Genomic DNA, 19,097 nt, shown 5'->3' with positions numbered 1-19,097 from the left:
GTGTGCCGCAAAGTTTTATCTTACATGATATGAGATTGATGACGAGATTTTTTATCTTCCTGAGTTGGCTCCGATCCTAACGCGCATTTTCCGTTAGGTACACTCTTGGCACTCTCGGACAGTGATCCTTAAATGAGGCGCCATTTTTGCTTTGCTCCTTGTTCTCTAAAATAATCGAAACCATTTACATTAACGGCCAGCACCTAGGGTATGTAGAGGGCCACTAGCTGACGACGACAATACGACGGTGGCTGCTTAGTGTGATCTTCTCGTTTACATAGGCAGAGGCAATTGAGTCCAAGGGAGGAAGAGGAGATCATTACCAGGAAAAACTTACGTCTTAAGACTAAGAAGTGCTAAGCATAGCAAGACGATAATTCACCGTATATCGTTTTCTATAGCAGTTTTTGCCGCGCGCCACCACTATGTGGAACTAGCTGCCCACTGAATTATTTCCGAACAAATTCAATTTAGGGTCCTACAAGAAAAGAGCGCACCAAACTTTAAAAGGCCGGCTATGCACTCGCGAGCCCTTTGGCATTGAGAGTGTCCATGGGTGGCAGGATCCCCGTTTGCCCTATTTTGTTTGCTTCCGTTCCCGTTTGTTCTATAAAAAATTAGCATAAATCAATAACAAAATTTGACACTGAATTTTGGACTACCAGGTTCTTTCCAGAAAGAAAATTAGACATTTTCCTGTTTGGTGATCTTCCCATTAATTATGAAATAACTCTGGCAAGTGTATATTTACGCCATCTACTCAGGTTCTACAAAACTAAGTTAAAAAATTATTTAATATTAGCTATCGTGCTACCTATTGACAAAACATATTATTAAAAATACAATTATTGGCAGGTGTTCAGCAAGAATAAATTATAAAACTATTTCAATGTTAATTTCTTCTTCCGGAATACTTAAGCCTGTCTGCTTAAATTCTAGAGTAGAGCCCCCTAGTCCAATCTGAGCTGTAAAGGCCCTTAAGGCCAATAGCGAAATTCCTTTTTAAAAAAAAAACTAAAGCTGTCAGCTGTCTGTGTCTTTTGTGAAGGATTAAGGAATACTTACTATACAGTATTACAGTCATTAAAAAGAAATAATTACTTTTTAAATACCTTTGATATTATAAATATGATTTGATTTTCTAATTTCTATAGATTGAATTGAAAATGCCAACTGGTCATATTTCCCTTTAATATCAAGTCTATAAAGTATTCATTCAGTGCGTGAAAATGACAAACCGTATTTTTGTGTACAAAAAATTCTCAGAAAATGGATTTGTTATGGCCTTAGAAAACTCTATGGATGTCTTCAAAAATAAAATTTCATGTCAGTTTCAAATACCGGTGGAAAACCTAAAGTTATACTTATCTAATGGCTGTGAAATTGTTGACCTACATGTTCTTAAAGACGAGGAAAAGATTTATTTAGAATACGACGAGAATTATCATAAAGCTATGCATTCCTTACCTGAAACCGAAACCGATCTACACGAAAACCGATCTGTGTCTGACTGGATTCGACTGAATGTCGGTGGAAAACATTTCATGACTTCAAGATCTACACTGTTAGCAAAAGAACCTTTATCTATGTTAGCAAGAATGTTTGCTGATGTTAATAATGTGTATTTAATGAATCCCAGTGCTAAAGATAATACTGGTGCCTACCTTATTGACCGAAGTCCAGAATATTTTGAACCCATTCTAAATTATCTTCGTCACGGCCAAGTTATTCTTGACACAAATGTAAATCCCAAAGGTGTTCTTGAAGAGGCAATTTTCTATGGTGATTATTTTTCTTGAGGTATAATTTTTGCGTATAGTTTTTTGTTTGCATGTTTTATTCTTATATTTATAGTTTGTTGTAGTAGTTTTAAATAAAACTATGATGGCATACTTACAGAGGCTTTGTTGCTAATTCAATATTGCAATTGGTTAAAAATTATATTACTATATTATATATTATATTACTATTTTATTTATTGTAATATAACATTCAACAATGAAGTATAAAAAATTTTATTTCTCAAAATTGTTGATTTTTTATAAAACATAATGTTAATTTTATTTAACCTTTACAGAGAAGCAGTAAAGTAAGTTATGGTATTTTTTACACTGGTTTTCTTAAAAAGAATATTGTTTATTATTTATTATTTTATGTTTGTTATTGTTTATTATTTCAAGATATCTCATGTATATTTATACATTCACATAAAAAAATTATAACACAATAAATTAAATGATTTTATGTAAAATCATAATTATTTCAGGCTTGGATTCCATGATTCCACACTTAAATAAATTAATGGAGGAAATGAAGAGTCGCCATGACAACCATTCACTCACCAGAATGGATGTGGTCCGACTGATCATTACTACACCTACAACATCAGAACTTAGATTCCAAGGTGTCAATCTTGCTGGTGCTGATCTAAGTAGACTGGATTTGAGATACATTAACTTTAAGGTATTTTTTATATTTATAAATAATATGGATTAGTAGAATAATGTTAATTTAAAATTACCCTATTAATATACTTTAGAAATTAATATTTTATTTATCCATTATTATTATTTAAATCAATTCACAATATTTGTTTTACTTTGATCAAAGAAATTTGTATATAACTTAACTTATATTTCAACTTTAAAATTTTCCTTTAAAATAAATTAATTAAAATGTATGTATGTACTTTTATAATAAGCAATACATAAAATACTGCCCGGCGAAATGGAATGAATTGTTCTGTTTTAGTATGCCTGCTTATCTAAATGCAATTTAAGTGGAGCTAACTTATCCAACTGCTGTTTAGAGAGAGCAGATTTATCACATGCGAATTTGGAGGGTGCTCATTTATTAGGAGTAAAAGCACTTTGTGCTAATATGGAAGGTGTGTGTGTAATCTTACTATTTTTTCCATGAAATTTTATACACTGGCATGACTTAAGTTGTCCTGTCCTATTAAATATTTTTACTACTTAAAACTAATAGATAAATGTTGCTACTTCAAATTTAAATTAATGAAAGTTTAAATCCAATATCCCTGTGGTGCCCTGCTAATTTGCTATTGAGTATTGTTCATGCTTAAGGTTCCAGGTAACATGGATGATGGATGAGTTACAGAAATCCATTGCCCTCATATAAAATTTGATAATTATGAATGAAATAATTATGAGATTTATTGGGGTATTATCTGATCATACTATGACGCTTCCCTCTAGGCAATTTTCATGGAACTCTTAACAATCTTTATTATATTTTAGGAGCAATTTTAAGAGGTTGCAATATGGAAGATCCCGCTGGCTCTAGGGCTGTCATGGAAGGGGTCAATTTGAAAGGTACATCTTCAACAATATTGTATGTGGAAAATATATATTGCGTACATTTTAATTTAAAAGTAAAATTATTTACATTATCATTACAATACGAAACTAAAAGTTACATACACATTATGTAATGATAATCATGTATAATATAAAAATAATATTTGCTATATTAGATAATTTATTTATTTATTTTAGGTGCAAACTTGGAAGGTAGCAACATGGCGGGTGTTAATTTACGTGTGGCAACTCTGAAAAATGCCAACCTCCAGAATTGTGATCTAAGGACTGCAGTTTTGGCGGGAGCTGATTTAGAGGTATTACTTCAACTATCTTGTTGGTGATAATTTTAATGATTTTTTATAAATATTATAATAATATCATTATAATAACTGCGTCTCGTTTTGTTTATATTGTTAGGCATATGTATATTTTTTTAGAAATTTAAAAAAATAGTTTTAAAGGCTAGTTGTGTATCGAAGCCAGATTTGAGTTTCATTTTATACTACAAAGTATTAAACAGCAAATATAAACGTAAATATACTCTTAAAGATTCGAGAAATTTTTATTTAAAATTATAATTTCATATTTTTCAGTCTTGCGATCTCTCTGGCAGTGACTTACACGAAGCTAACCTGCGCGGTGCCAACCTGAAAGACGCAGCGTTTGAACTAATGCTGACACCTTTACACATGTCACAAACTATACGATAATAGATTATATTTAACATAAACATTTTCACATTCATTGAAATTTTTATAGTGTTAAAAAAGCTTATTTCTACATGTGTTTCATTGTTATCTAATTTATTTATTAAATTAGATCCCAGCCTGAATAAAACTTAACATAACAGTATTTATCTTATGAAATAAACATAAGAAAAATTATGTTTTTTTCATTGATTCTAAAATTTGCAATATTATTGTGAAGTAATATTATAGTGTTGTGGTTTTAAAGAAGTTAAAGATATAACGTAACTTCTAAATATTAAAGTTTTATATAGATGGGCAAATTTATTTAAAATATTAATAAATATTTATTTATTGTATATATTGCATTTGTTAGTTACTATAGTAATGGGCTTTTGCTTCAGGAAGATTTAAATACCTAGAACAATTAGCGAATATTTAAGTAGACCATATTATGTTTACTTAATTATTCACATATAGTTAAATATTCATCATATGAATGACTATTGGTAATAAAATCTTAGAATTTGTGATATATTATACAGTGTTATTTAAAATAAAGATAAAATACATATATGACATTTTCATTTGTTGTCGATTACAACTTTAATATTCCAATGGATTTGGGTATTGTATTTTTAGAGTGCGTAAGTTTTTATAAGAGTCAGTTTAGCCTGACACTTAAGTTCGTTTCATTATATATATAGTTTAGTTTAGCTAAGATTATGCAAGTTCCACATTTCGGATCAATGAAATCCTTGGGTTTTCGTGATAGCATTAAAACAAACAGTCATAGTCGGGCGTACCCAAAGTAACGTGGCGGCTACCATATTATTAGTTAACTGTACGTCTTTTTTGTACATCCCAACTCTCAACCCAAGTAGTCGCGATGTTAAATGATTTATTTCAATATATTATTTTGTCCTGACATTATTAATATTTAATGGACAAAAAACAAATACCTATTAAACTGGTTAGTGTGTTATAAATGGTTCATGAATCAATTATAATAAACCCTATTGATACAGATACATATTAAATATGAAACTACGTTTCCAAAATTCATCCCCCGCGACAGCGTTAGTCACGTTTAATGGGATAAGATAAGAAAATATAATCATTTGAACATAACATCTTCCTGTAGTAAGGAAAGAAGAAAGTTAGCTTTATTCAATTAATAGATATTTGATAATGTCTAAAATGATTAACACTTTTATGATATAGACTAAGGAGTCTTTATTACGTCTCTACCTATCATGAAACAATAATGATCAATATTAAGTATGTATATGAAAATTTATGATTTTTTGAAGTGTAAGCATTTCCTCTTTCACTGTTGCCGTACCCCCGCACGTGGATACATACATTTGTGACGTTGCTGGCTGCTGCGGTTAAGTATTACTGTCGCTATTTAAAACACCGCTATTGGCAACCTCGCCCAGGCGTTGTTGCATAGTAAGCGTTTTTAGAGCGTCATCTCGCGGCGATTTTCGTATGGAACATTTGGAATTTATAAATTTAAATTTAATTTAATTTGAATTTAAATTTTATGTATGTTGCAATTATACATATTATGTCAATTTACTTTAATTATTTTTACTTCGACTGACTGATGGCTTCAACTACGTCTTCTACCACGAGCATCCACTTTATGATTACCATCTAACTCTCTATATATTTATACAGAATTAAGTTCTTTGTCCAGTAATAAAGCGATATTATTGATGAAAATATGCTTTTTTACCTTATCCCACCACTACTTATATTTTTTTTAAATTAAAACAAAAATAATCCGAACCACAGATACATATCATGCATTATTTAACCATCTACTTGATCTGTGAGACCATGTTAAAATGAATTTAAAAAAAAACATATATATTTAAGAATTGTCTATGATTGCGATTACTGATTTCTATTCGTTTTAATATTTTCTTCCGATTTCTCTTTCTGTTGACAGCTGTCAAGTCAATTGCATTTGTTTTTTATTCGCATTCTATTTTCGTGTGTGACGGTTCTGCAGTCAGTCCGGCAAATAAAATATTTATTTCATTAAAACTTTTCGTTTTACGAAATTGTTAGGTTTTATTCCTTCGCAATTGATCCAGTATTTATATAAAACATGCAGAACGGTGAAGAAACAGTGGCAGCTACGGAAACAGGTAATTTTTGCAATTTCCTTTTTAACCATTTAAATCGGTACAAAATAATGCGTTTGTCTTTTCTATTTTTGCTAGTTTACTTATATCCCCTGCTTAAAATTATTGGTTGTTTCACTTTGTCTTATTTGGAAAGAAGCATGTTTTTTTAAGTACCCCCTTCTATTTCTAAATATTAATTGCATCGTAATCACGGCTCAGTTTTTATAAATTATATTTATTGCGGTAGTAACTAGTAATTTCACTTGCTTTTATTTCGTTTCGTGCATTGATTTAGTGCGATTTGGGTGGTTTCCTCGCAATTACAGTAGCTTAATTAGAGTGTGAACATGACTCAGATATTTCTGTCTATACTTCTAGAGGGTATACATACAAAGTGATAAAAACCTGCCTTTTTTCTATTCCTTATTAATTTTAAATGTTAGAGATATATATAAAAATTATACCAGTGATCATGAAATAAAACCATGTGTTTTTTATACTACCCTATACTAAAATTTTAATACCTATACTAAATTAAAGTTAACTTTACATAGCTTACTATTAATTGAAATTATACATTTAATTAATATTCTAATAGATTTCTTACTAGTTGAGATTGAATTTGAAGTATACCTTACCCTAATGACTTAGACAATCCACTTGCAATCAAACAATCATATATTAATTATCTAAAATGAAAATTTTATCATAATAATTAAGAGTTACATAAATATGAACTTTGAATATCCCTAAGTTTATTATGAATATGGGTACAAATATTTTCATAAAAAAAATGTTCACTTACAAATTATTCACAACAGAAAATTAGAAATGGTAAACAGTGTGTATCTTAGTATGTTAAGGTTAAAAATCAGACAATGACATCACTGATGCTTTAAATAGTTAGATTATGTCATACCTTAGTAAGAGTAGCAATTTGAAAGCTTTATTATAAAAAGTGTTTTAAAGTAAACTGCAACTTAAGAACATTTAAAAGAATGTTTTAATTCCCTAGTATAATTAAGCTTTAATTAATATTTAATTCAAAGTGAAATAATCGAGTTTGAAATACATGTTGTTTACTCAATATTTTGTAGTAACAGGTGTTCAGTTACATTGTTGTGTCCTTGTGAGTAAAACTGGGTTCAGTGTCACTAGTCTTCATGTAATAATGTTAGTTTGAATACTTGTAGATTTGGAATCTTCTAGAAGATTTCATTCTATCCTCATTTATCTATAAACAATATCTACCATATTTTTTTACCTCAACCTTAGCGTAATAAGTTGATAACTGAATAATTAATGTGATTATGAAATTTTTAAAAAGTTCTTTAGCCTTATTAACTGTTCCATCATGTATTGGATGAGTTATTCATGATTTTGATTTAGCTCTTGTATTAAAATTAAAAAAAAAACAAATTTTTTACAATCAAAAAGAAACTAACTGCTTTTTATATTAATGTAGTACATAACAGTATGTATTAAATAACAACTTTTGTTACATTCAATTATAGATTCTCTATCTATGAATTTTATGTCTAGAATACTTTGTAAGGTTATGGTTATGCTTGACTAAGTTTCAGAAGGTTGAACATTTTATAGTGAAAGTACATAATTGTGTGTTTTCACCGTTTCAAATTGGTGCAGTATTATCAAGTGTGTAACATGCAAAAGTGTTATAATTGCCTTAAGTTTGTAGTTAAGAAAATAATAACATGTTTTATACATCTTTAATTTTGTTTTTTTAACTACCCCCCTTTTAAATTTTATTTCTTAATATGAAATCACATTTTTCATAGATAGTTCCATAATAATATACTGGTTATCTTGCTTCGAAAATCTAAATTATTTTATCTAAGAATCAAATAAGTAGGTTTAGAATTTGACTATGCTAAAACCTTTACTCAAAGTCAGTCTTATATCAAAATATGTATGATATTTTCCTTAGTCAAGCCTGAAGAAGTAACGAAGCAATCTTACCGCGTCAAAGTATGGAGACACTTGGAGAACAATGGTCTGGCCATGTTCCCCAGGCCAGTATACAACCGCATACCAAATTTTAAGGGTGCTCAAGAGGCGGCAGTCAAGCTGGCAGAGCTGGACGTGTTCAAAAATGCAAATACTGTTAAAGTCAACCCTGATAAGCCACAGGAGCCCGTAAGGTGAGTCTTTTTTCGACGTGTATTATGTTTGTTTTGTTTGTTGACATCAATTATTATTACGAAAAACGTCGACGTAAGAGAAATAGTAAAAAGGATGACACAATTATCTAGCTTTCATATACATATTTAGCAGTTACACCATGAGAAAAGACCAACCAGACCTTAAATGTAGATATTGCTATGTTAGAAACAAATAAAATATATAAAATGCAAATGCTATTTGAGATAATATTAAGGGAATATTTTAAATTAGGCAATTCATTTCTGTGCACCTTAATATCATACATACTATTTATTCGTTCGGGCGATGTAAGCGTACCTACTTTATAATAAATACGCGATATTTATATTAAGCCTAATTGGTGTTTAAGAAAAAGTTGTCGCATAACTTTCGTTGATCGCAAATGACCACGTCAAGCGTCTGTTTTGTGTCCCAATTTTCGTCTATTTTCTAACTACAATTCGGTCAAACGTTTTCGTAACTAGCTGTGTGTTTAGGTGTTTCTATGTAGACTTATCAAAATAGCCAATGTCCGTTATTTTAGTTCATGAATTAAAATTCCATCAGAATTTCGAAGAATATGTTTAACAAGTTCGCTACTAGCAAATATATTATTTACCTCGCGTTTAGGGCGTTAATGGTACTAACAATTTCCTAAAAAAAACACTGAGCATAGGATGCTTTTGGTTCAATGCCAACCAAAATCTTGTAAATATAACATGCTTAACCTAGAACGGATAATATAAAACCGTTCTTCCTTTTTTCAACTTTTTCATAACATTCATTAAAATTCACGAATTATACAAAAAAAATATTTTTAGCGACACAATATTAGACATAATGACGTTTTGACGTGGCTGTACTGATTAATCGGTCAGCATAAGTAGGTTTATATTTACAAACCTTAGTTTTAATTATATGGACACGTTAAAGTCATGATTTGAAATAAACATAGGTAACTATATTTTTTCATAAATTCAAAATAACGTTTAGGTCTTGCGGAGCCGTTGACCCATTCAGTTCACAGCTAGAGTTATTTAGGGCGATCGTTCTATAAATACTTTAATACTGTCTATTCTTCAGTCAACAGTCGTGAAATTGTTGAAAAAACTATTCGATAAAAACTTAATGATTTTAATAGTCGCGTTTTGCGCTTATATTATCAAAAATATTGGACAGATAATCTGCTTTTGAGAGTTCGCGTTTAAGAGTATTTGGTCTTCAAACTGTAACGGTCTCGTTATAACTCAAACTCAAAATAACTTTATTCATATAGGTAACCAGTACAATTATGAACGTCAGAAAAGTAGTTAACTTTACATTTACTACCAGTTCGCAAGTCAAGGGCGTAGAGCATGCAAGAAGAATTTGCGCGGAGAGCGCCACTCTTTTTCATCTTCTCCATTCTCTTCTGATCTGATCTTTTTCATAGAAATGGTTTTGTCACGTTTATTTTAAAAGTAACATGGTACATAAAATTCAGTAGCTGAGGATCATCAAACTATAGAGTTATAAATGTTGATGTTAGTAACAATAGCCTACAAATTACAAAATATATTTATTAATGATTTAAAAGACAGTATCAAAATATTGCATTCAACATAATCAAAATGTCATTGCTCTCTTATCATTATAAATTAACGATTAGGTATTCGATGATTATTTTAAAGTTTTAAACCGTTCACACAGTGATTGTTAGATGGTCGAACAGCATTTAAATATACTCGTAAGCACATTGTGTGGTCCATGCCTATGCGTTACGGGACTACACTCGGTCTCCATTTTGATCTAGTTTGTAACCTATATTTAAATTCTATATACTTGATAAGTCTACAGCCCAATGGCCCCCCTACGGCCTCGTTTGACAAAATGATAACTAGTATAATTCGACTAACAGATCCTATACAAACTGGGCGGCTCGGAATTTTTTTATCAATACATCAATATTTATCCAATGACATTAATTTATCGTTAATTTGTAAATATTATTTCTAGCTGTCGTTAATGATAACCCAGCTTGAGTAATACCTAAACATAAGATAACTTTGTTTTGATTTAATTAGTTGCATTATTACATAATTTGTATTTGTTCTGAACCTAAATTGCTCTTTAATGTTACTTTTTATTATTAATATTGTGTCAAAATAAATTCGTATTTGTAAAACGTAGTAGAATTCAAGTGTTTAATACTTTTTGAAAGCCTATTTGAGTATTGATTGTCTATACGTTAATTTTGACATTTCTTACAATGGCTATTTTTGCGCTAGGTTTAAAAACTTTAAAATACACGGGACGCTCGACCTTTCTATATTGATTGCATTTATAACGCAATCTAATTTACATATTATGCTGTCGATATGATTACTCAATCAGTATCTACCTTGCAGTAACGTGGGTGCACTCAATGCATAAAACCGGATTTGACATAAAAAAATATTTGCCTACGATTTGTGACGTCATAGGTTTTTTATCTAGCCCCTGAAATAATTTAGTAATCATAAGTGATGACGTAACAGTTGCTGACCATCGACCAGAAATGGTTTATATGTGCGTACGTTTGTAAAATATTAAAACTGGACAATTTGCAAAACCGGATGAAAAAATAACTTATATGGTCTTGCTATTTAGAGAAACTAATCGATTATCGAGTGTCGATTTGTTCTGGATCCGTAGGTTTTTTAATAGAAGAATGTAACTAAGATATTTTTAATCTTGATTTAATACTTTTATTAGTGTTATCTAAGTCTCTTAATAACCAGAATATAATTTTGTCGTACATACATAATTCAATCAATAATAATTTTACAGAGTGCTATGCCTGGAGCAGCAAAAAAATCTCTACGTTCCGGTTCCTCGCCTGCAAAATGGTTTTATGAACCGTCTAGTATTGCCCGAGGGAGAGACTGGACCAGCGGCTATCAAAAAGGCAGTCTCCCGAAACGGAATGGAGACGTACGGAAAACCATTGAGTGAGTAATCTGCACTGTCTAATCGTCTTAGTTGTTATTATAAGTGGTAGAAGAATTATATTCCTAAAATAGATTGATAAAAGAAGAAGAAAAAAGAGTATATGATGGTGTCAGTTTGACTAAGAAGGAAGAAAAAACTTATTTTCAAATTTATTACTATCAGTTTAGAACTGTCATTGTTGCTTCAACTGTTCACTGTCAAGCTTCTCAATCAATCATCAAATTTGGTGCCAAATTTAAATTTTAAATAAACTAAACGTAACTTCATTTCATAGTTTTTGCAATATTTTTGTGAAGTACTATGGAGTAGCGTCCCACTCCAATTGCGCATGAGTGTTTTTGTGAACCCCCGAACAAAAGATTTATACCTAAACCTATATACGATGAAAATCACGTAGAGTAGTTTCTGAGTTTATCTGTAATAGACAGATGACGAAGGACTTTTTTTAATATAAAAATAAGTGTTACTAGAAGAATATGAAGATATAGAAGTTGTTTTTTTTTAAAGATTATTTAAAGTTTCTCTGTTGTTCCAGCCATTGAAGAATCCGTTTCGCTGGATCTCGTCGTAATGGGATCAGTCGCCGTCTCCAAAGAGGGATACCGCATTGGCAAAGGACGAGGTTTGTAGACAAGAATACTAAAAATGATAATATTGATTTTTAAGCTATATTATTTAATGCCCGAACTCCATTAAAAATTAACATAAAGAAAAAGTCAAGACTATTTGATAGACGGGCGTTTATTAATAATATATTAATCAATATTTTCAGGATACGGTGATCTGGAATTCGGTCTAATAATGCACATGAAGGCTATCAAACCCAATACTCTTGTGGTCACCACTGTGCATGATTGTCAAGTGAGTAAATTTGTAATATACACAAAAATCACACTGTTGCTATTTGTATGTGTTTTAGGATAAACACATAATTTTTAACATTTAGATGAAAATGAAAAAATAATAATTTAGTCATGCAAATTTATCGTTATCCTAAATTAAGACATATCAGACGTCATTTATGATGTTGTTTCAAATAAAACATAACCATATGTTTGTTCAGTTTGAAGTAGCACTTAACAACTGTTTTTTTTCATATGAGATTTTGTTTAATACATGCTGAGCAAGGTAAGCTAACTAATATATATCTAGCTACTAATATATTATCTTATTTACAGGTGTTTGACACACTACCGCAGGAACTGTTTGGACCACATGACGTCCCAATAGACATCATTGTCACACCCACACAGGTAACATTTTCTTTACCTTTCTTACATACCATAATATATAAATTCTTAAAGGTAATTCTTTCAAATCCCATCACTCCTGTATATTTAAAGGATAACTTCCATTTTCTTATTAAAATATTCATGCATCCCTTCTTACCTCTCTTAAAGGTAATTCTTGTCCCTTTGGTTAGAACTATTTTTAGTTCCTTCTTCACCGTCACTGACATTTGATTGTGGATTGCTCTGGCTATAGTGCTGGTCTCGAGAATAAACTTACCAATAGATCTTTGTTATTTTTAAAGAAATAAATGAAATTCTGTAATAGCCTACCCCCCGGACGTAGGCAAATCCGGGCCGTGGAATATATTTTTACCAGTTGCATATATTGAGTAGTTTAGTGTTAGTGTAATTACTGTATTGTAGTTTTATTTATGTTTGGGTGGTCTAGAAGACACTGCTTTTAGCAGTAGGATCAACCCTATACATCATTTGTCTTCATTTATTTTATTTTTCTCATGTTTTGTGTTATTGTGTTGTAATGCAGTGTGATTATTATTATTACCCATTTGCAACATGACGGTCATGATTTTCATCAATCTTTAGATATATAATACAAAGTGTTGTTTAGTATTAAAATAATGATTATTTCACCAAATACCAACTTTAGATATACTTTAATAATGTCTATTTGTCATACAGGTGATAGAGACACAGCGTCTCAGCCAGCGTCCAGTGGGCATTCTTTGGCACCTGCTCTCAAACAGACGCATTCAACAGATGCCTGTGCTTGCGCAGCTTCGTGAAATTGAGATGCTGTAAGTGAAGGCTGAAAAAATAATTATAATTAATATATTGTGTAAATTGCTCACATCTACTACTGTTTGTCTTATAGTGAGGGTAGATCAACGATATAAGTTAATTGTTGGTAAAGTTATTCTAATTTAATTTTAATTCATTATGCCCTGTAATTTAAATACTAGTATAATGGTTTATAAACTATATTATATATGATACTTAGTAATACTAGCAAACATTTTCTGAATTCCTTTTAAATAATTTTAGCATCATTGGATTAATACTAATAGATATTACATATGAAACATCTGAAGTTTCACGACTTGGCTGTACTTGTATTAAATATTATATTTAAGTTTTCAGTCAAAGAACACATTACTGAAAATGTAGCCAATACAAAAAATAATTCGAATATAATTATTATTTATTGCACTTATAAATAGTTTTTTTTTCCAAGAAAAGCGTATGTGTGGGATTCGCGAGATGTTGGGCCCCCACTCGCCTATGAATATTTAGGAATAGGAAAGAAATTATATATTGTATTAGGAAAATTCTTAACAAAATATGTCTATAAAATAGGCCCCGCACCACAAAAGTCGGGGATATTAAGATATGTATGATAAAAAAATAAACAAATTCCTATTCATAAGTTTTTGTGGTTTTATCAGCTGTTGTGTGTTAATACTTTTTAAATGCCGAGCCACTCTCATATTTTTTTATGTAATATACAATTAACTGTAGGAATATAACGTAATATATGTTGGTAAGGTTTTTTTTATTTTCTAGAGCGGGCCGTGATTGTACGTTGAAGGAAGTGGACACGGATATTGAAGACCGTGGCGGATCTCGTGCACGTAGACAGAGACGTCGTACTCGCTCACACAAGAGCCAGAGTGAGGGAGAGGTTAGATACTTTCAAACAAACTTATTATAACATATTAATTTGTAAATTTTTATTACAGTATTTACTCTCAGAAGCAAATTATAAATAAAAGTCCAATTAGGACTTTTATTGGAATACATGTTTTCAATAGTTTCGTTGTCCAATAATAATTTTAATTCAAAAGTTTAAACAGTTTTTAGGCATATTTTCTGGTTATAGTTGTCTTTATATATCGTACTTTGCAGGTTATAAAAATATACGATTTTTAAAAGCCATAAAATAAAAAAAAATATTTTTGGATAAAATAATGCACTCAAATATTTTTAATTATGTTGTCGTCGTACAATAGTGAGTAGATCTAACATTTTAAAAGGACCATCAGCAAATTAATGTATGAAAATTGTTTTCAGGGTAACACAACAGAAGGTGAAGAGAAGCCCAAGAATCGTCGTACACCGCGCAGGCGCAACAGTCAGAGGTCTGCCAAGGAGAATAAGGAAAACAAGGAAGGAGATGACGTTAAGGATAAGCCCAGGCGTCCGCGAAGACCGAGACCGGTCATTGATTTCTCTGTTAAAGTAAGTTAACACGGTTAAATAAATAAAGAATAAAAAGCCTTTTAATTCTGTTTATATGGTTAAAGTAAATACGCCTAAAGTAATATTATATTTAGTCCCTATCTATACTTTGTATTTATGGGCAAACGGTTATTTATTTACAACATGTCCTTCGACAAAGGCCACCTCTAAATTGTACCAATCTCTAGCGATTCGAATCCACATTGGACCTTGTCAATATTGTCCTCTTATGTGCTTGTCTTTCTTTCGTTTCACACTTAATGGTTACCAATGCTTGTTCGGTATGTGGTGTTTGTGTCATTCATTTTTTTTAATAACCCTTTCCATACTGTTTTGCCAAATTTTTATTGTATTTTCCAGTTGTTCTGTCAATGCAGGTACAAAATCATGGAAAAATACACATATTGTAAAATTTTCACTTTTCCTTCATAGGCATGTTCTCATCTTTTATTATCTCACTCAGTCACCACACCACCTCACGTTTCCAAGTGTTGACTGTTCTTCTCTCGTATATCTTTATGCATGGACTCGTCGGAGCATATAAGTTGCCCTAAATAAATATATTCGTTTACGTGATCTATTTTTTCGTCGTAAACTTATTTAGCTTTATTTTTGTGCAGTATTTGACACACGAATATAATAACCTAATAAAAAAAAAGTACCGATATCACCGACGCGGTGGAAAAAAAGGAGAATTATGTTCTCGTTCACCACAGTTTTGTGTATATTTTATTTTTCTTCTTCTTGAAAGTCTTAGTTACTCTTGTGTCTGTGGCTGTTTTGACATCTATCAATAATATGTCCGTCTTTTTAAACGTATAATTATTTTTTATTTATTACAGATCTCGAATATTAGCCCGTCAACTCGAGTGCGTGACTTGAAGCAAGCACTCATAGAACGCGGTGTTAAACCACAGATGATGACTTGGAAAGTAAGTTCAAAATTTTTTTTAGATTGATTTGATTTTTGATGTTCTAGGTTTGTTCTATGAAAAAAAATCAGTTAAACAGACCTTTATGTCGACACCATCATCATGATTATTATCTTATTATTACATACATTTATATAAAATTTTATTATTACGCAATTTGTAAATTGTTTGAACTAACGGATCCCACTGACGTCAACGCCTTTACATTCCGTCCCATAAAAAAAACGAACACAATATTTATATAATTTATTTACAACATACAAAGGTGTCATAAGTGTTCTTATACAATCAAGAATAATTTTATACAGTAAGCAAAAAAATCATCTTGCTCTCAGTATACTAATCTCGCCCCACCCCCTTTTTTTTTGAAAAACTTTGAATTATGTCCGAAGTATAATTTCATTTTTTTAATGATACAGTAATGATCTCCTCTTTTCAGGGATTCCGCGGGTTCTGTTACCTACACTTCTACAAAACACCCCAAAAGGTCAGTATAAATGTAGTGACTATTACTAATGTTTTTTTTGGTACTTTGTACGCAATAATCAGATTAAAAAAAAAACATTTTTGCAGTATCATTGATAGTTTTACACCCTTTTCTGTTAGCCCTAAATATAGTTTGTAAATGAAACAATAACTTCATTATTAAGAAAAACACTTTTTGAATGGATTGAAGCTATGTATTATTATTAAAAACTTATAATTATTTACATAATTCTAAATTTTAATTTTTTTCATTTGGTCACGGTAACTACGCGCGCTTAAAAGCACGTGAAACGTCGGAAAAAATTTAAAATTTAGAATTATGTAAATAATTATAAGTTTTTAATAATAATACATAGCTTCAATCCGTTTAGAAAGTGTTTTTCTTAATGTGTAAAAGCTATGTTAACAAAAGACAACTTAATTATTATTTATAATTTATATATAGGTTAAATAAAATATAATATATACTTTATAATCTTTATATGCTTCAGGGTGAAGGCGACAACATTCAACCGCCAAACATGGAGAGCATAATCAGTGCGTTGTCCCAAATGTGTGTGGCTGGTACGGGAGACGAGACCAGCGAGAAGCCTCGTTTACTGAGCGTCGAACCTGCGCCTCCCAGGAATATTGTGCGGCCCGTCACTCCCGCCGTTGAACAGCCGCCGTTAGAGGTAACGTATACGTTTTAGGTTATTTAATAAATAAATAAAATAAATTTAATTTGAGTACATTTATAATACTACATTACCGATCGATGTACTTTTATTTTTTTGGGTGACCCTAAACTATAAAGTGTTAAAATAAAGGCGTACATATTTAATAATATTACTTACTTTTTCGGATTAATCAATAAATCAATGGCGCTACAACCTTTTTAGGTCTTGGCCTCATATTTTTGTATCTGTTTCATGATCATTTGTTAAACTAATAGGCAAGTAGGTGATCAGCCTTCTTTGCCTACCTTTCGACTTTTTAGGTTTCCTCACAATGTTTTCCTTCACCGTTCGAGGTAATGTTAAATGCGCACATATAAAGAAAATCCATTGGCGCACGTTGAAGCCACTAGGCCAACACTGCTCTAGTTTTTCTGTACCTTAAAGTCTGTGATAATGCTAAATTTTTCCTTTCAATATGTTGATTACAGGTACACTAATCTTCTACCATGTGTCGCACGAACGTTGCTCGCTTCAGCACGGAGCATTCCGATATTAATTTTAGTCTTAAGGTTTATTTATCTGCCGGCCGTTTAGCGATTTTTATGCTAATTATAGAATTATATTAATGCTAAGACCAAATAATTGCTAAAGCCAAATTTTAGTTTTGTAGAAACGGTAATAATTACCTCACATTTTTTTTACATTTCTATTAGTTCGAAATAAAATTTTATCTTAATGATATTAGACGATGGATATGTTTCTGTATGTTTTTTCACTCGAGAATATCTCTTGATCTACCTCCACATATCTCTATATTTTATTATAACTTTCTTACCTATCCACTTGCCACTTATTTGCTTTTCATCCATCGATTATAATAACAGTTATAATCAAATTTTATTAATATTCTTTTATAATTGGTTCCAAGGAAGCGAAAGTTCGATTTTAAGTTATTTCGAACGGGCTCGAAGTATTTTTTGTTGTTATTGCCATAACGGCCGGCCTATTTGTTAGAGAGAGATAGAGTATATATTTACAAATTTATTAATATATTCGTTTTTGATTCTCTAGTCCTAGAATTTAATATTTACTCTTGTTTTCAATACTTTTAAGGATTCTTCCGCGTATAGAAGTTATTCTAGGGTAAAATGTGCACCATTGGGCCCAGGACGTATACGTGATTCGTGTACGTGCGTATACGTCCTGTATGGGGACTATTCTAACAATGTTTGATAATCTCCATATTCCGGTGCTTAAACGGGAGTCCAAATTTCAATTAAACGGATTTGATTAGATTTAAGTATATTTTTGCATAATTTGGACTCCCGTTTTGGTTTAGTGCCAACTCGATTAAGGTATATTAGTACCGATTGTCCTATGTCTTGTGATTCTCAACGATTAGGCATATCTGTTGATATAGACTTTTTCAGTATTAGAATTATGGATTTAGGATTCCAAAGATACGGAGAGATTCCGTTTTGTTTAAAAGCCAAATAAGTGTTTTAGTTTATGAAATTTTAAGTGAAGCCAATTAGCCTTTTATTTGAACGAAGTAAAATGTTATTAATAAACGAAATCTCTTTGTATTAGGCATCTTTTATTTTTAGTGGACGCGTTTCTCAGATCCTATTGGTCTCTTATAGTGAAAAATTTAATTATTTTAAGTCTGTTTTATATCGATGTATTTTTCGAAATTATACGTTTTTTTGCAGCATAATAGTAGTAGCGTGGATGAAGCCGAATGTATAATCCATAATAAAGTTATTTTCGCAGATAAATTTCAGTTATAATTGTGATTTGTCACATTTCGTCTTCATTCACGCGTTTAAGCATTTTTAACTGGTTTGTTAAGCAAATAACTGCCTCGACGTTCAACTGCGCACATAATATTAAGTAACACATGGGTAGCGAGCATGGTTCTTGTTTTATATTTTTTTAATAAACTTTATTTAACAACTTTTTGTTTTTTTTATTAAGCTCTACTATGGAAATAAATGTTGTGATGTATTGCGTAGTGGTTAAAATACGAATTAAAGTCTATTTTTCTAGTTGAATGCTGTTTTATTCACAAATACCAACACGACACCCGAAAAGAGCAAATACTATTCCATGTTACTAACAGAGGTATATTTGTGCTTTAGAAACAATTGACAAAACAACTTACCGGAATCAAGTAGCTCCAATAACTCTAACATATGTTATGGTTGACCCAGTGATAAAAAACTGAATTGAAATGAGCAATTAGGATT

At 30.9% G+C, this 19,097-nt stretch overlaps 2 protein-coding genes across 2 annotated transcripts; both read left to right on the top strand.

The window, feature by feature from the left end:
* The first annotated feature begins 1,053 nt into the window (after positions 1–1,053).
* LOC123720763 (BTB/POZ domain-containing protein KCTD9) lies at positions 1,054–4,103 on the top strand. Its single transcript, XM_045677520.1, has 6 exons — positions 1,054–1,782; positions 2,267–2,463; positions 2,752–2,887; positions 3,261–3,335; positions 3,519–3,637; positions 3,917–4,103. Exons 1-6 carry the CDS (start codon positions 1,230–1,232, stop codon positions 4,031–4,033), a joined length of 1,197 nt encoding a protein of 398 aa, XP_045533476.1. The 5' UTR covers positions 1,054–1,229; the 3' UTR covers positions 4,034–4,103.
* A 1,858-nt stretch (positions 4,104–5,961) lies between these two features.
* Positions 5,962–18,805, top strand: LOC123720182 (methenyltetrahydrofolate synthase domain-containing protein). Its single transcript, XM_045676711.1, has 13 exons — positions 5,962–6,171; positions 8,099–8,312; positions 11,122–11,282; positions 11,819–11,905; positions 12,056–12,144; positions 12,462–12,536; positions 13,215–13,330; positions 14,097–14,214; positions 14,604–14,771; positions 15,614–15,703; positions 16,143–16,190; positions 16,681–16,863; positions 17,337–18,805. Exons 1-13 carry the CDS (start codon positions 6,132–6,134, stop codon positions 17,343–17,345), a joined length of 1,398 nt encoding a protein of 465 aa, XP_045532667.1. The 5' UTR covers positions 5,962–6,131; the 3' UTR covers positions 17,346–18,805.
* Positions 18,806–19,097: the final 292 nt, after the last annotated feature.

Source organism: Pieris brassicae, chromosome 2 (genome assembly GCF_905147105.1).
Source record: "Pieris brassicae chromosome 2, ilPieBrab1.1, whole genome shotgun sequence".
NCBI classification, from domain to species: domain Eukaryota; kingdom Metazoa; phylum Arthropoda; class Insecta; order Lepidoptera; family Pieridae; genus Pieris; species Pieris brassicae.
The sequence above is the reverse complement of the archived record's forward strand: the minus strand, read 5'-3'. Positions and strand labels throughout refer to the sequence as shown.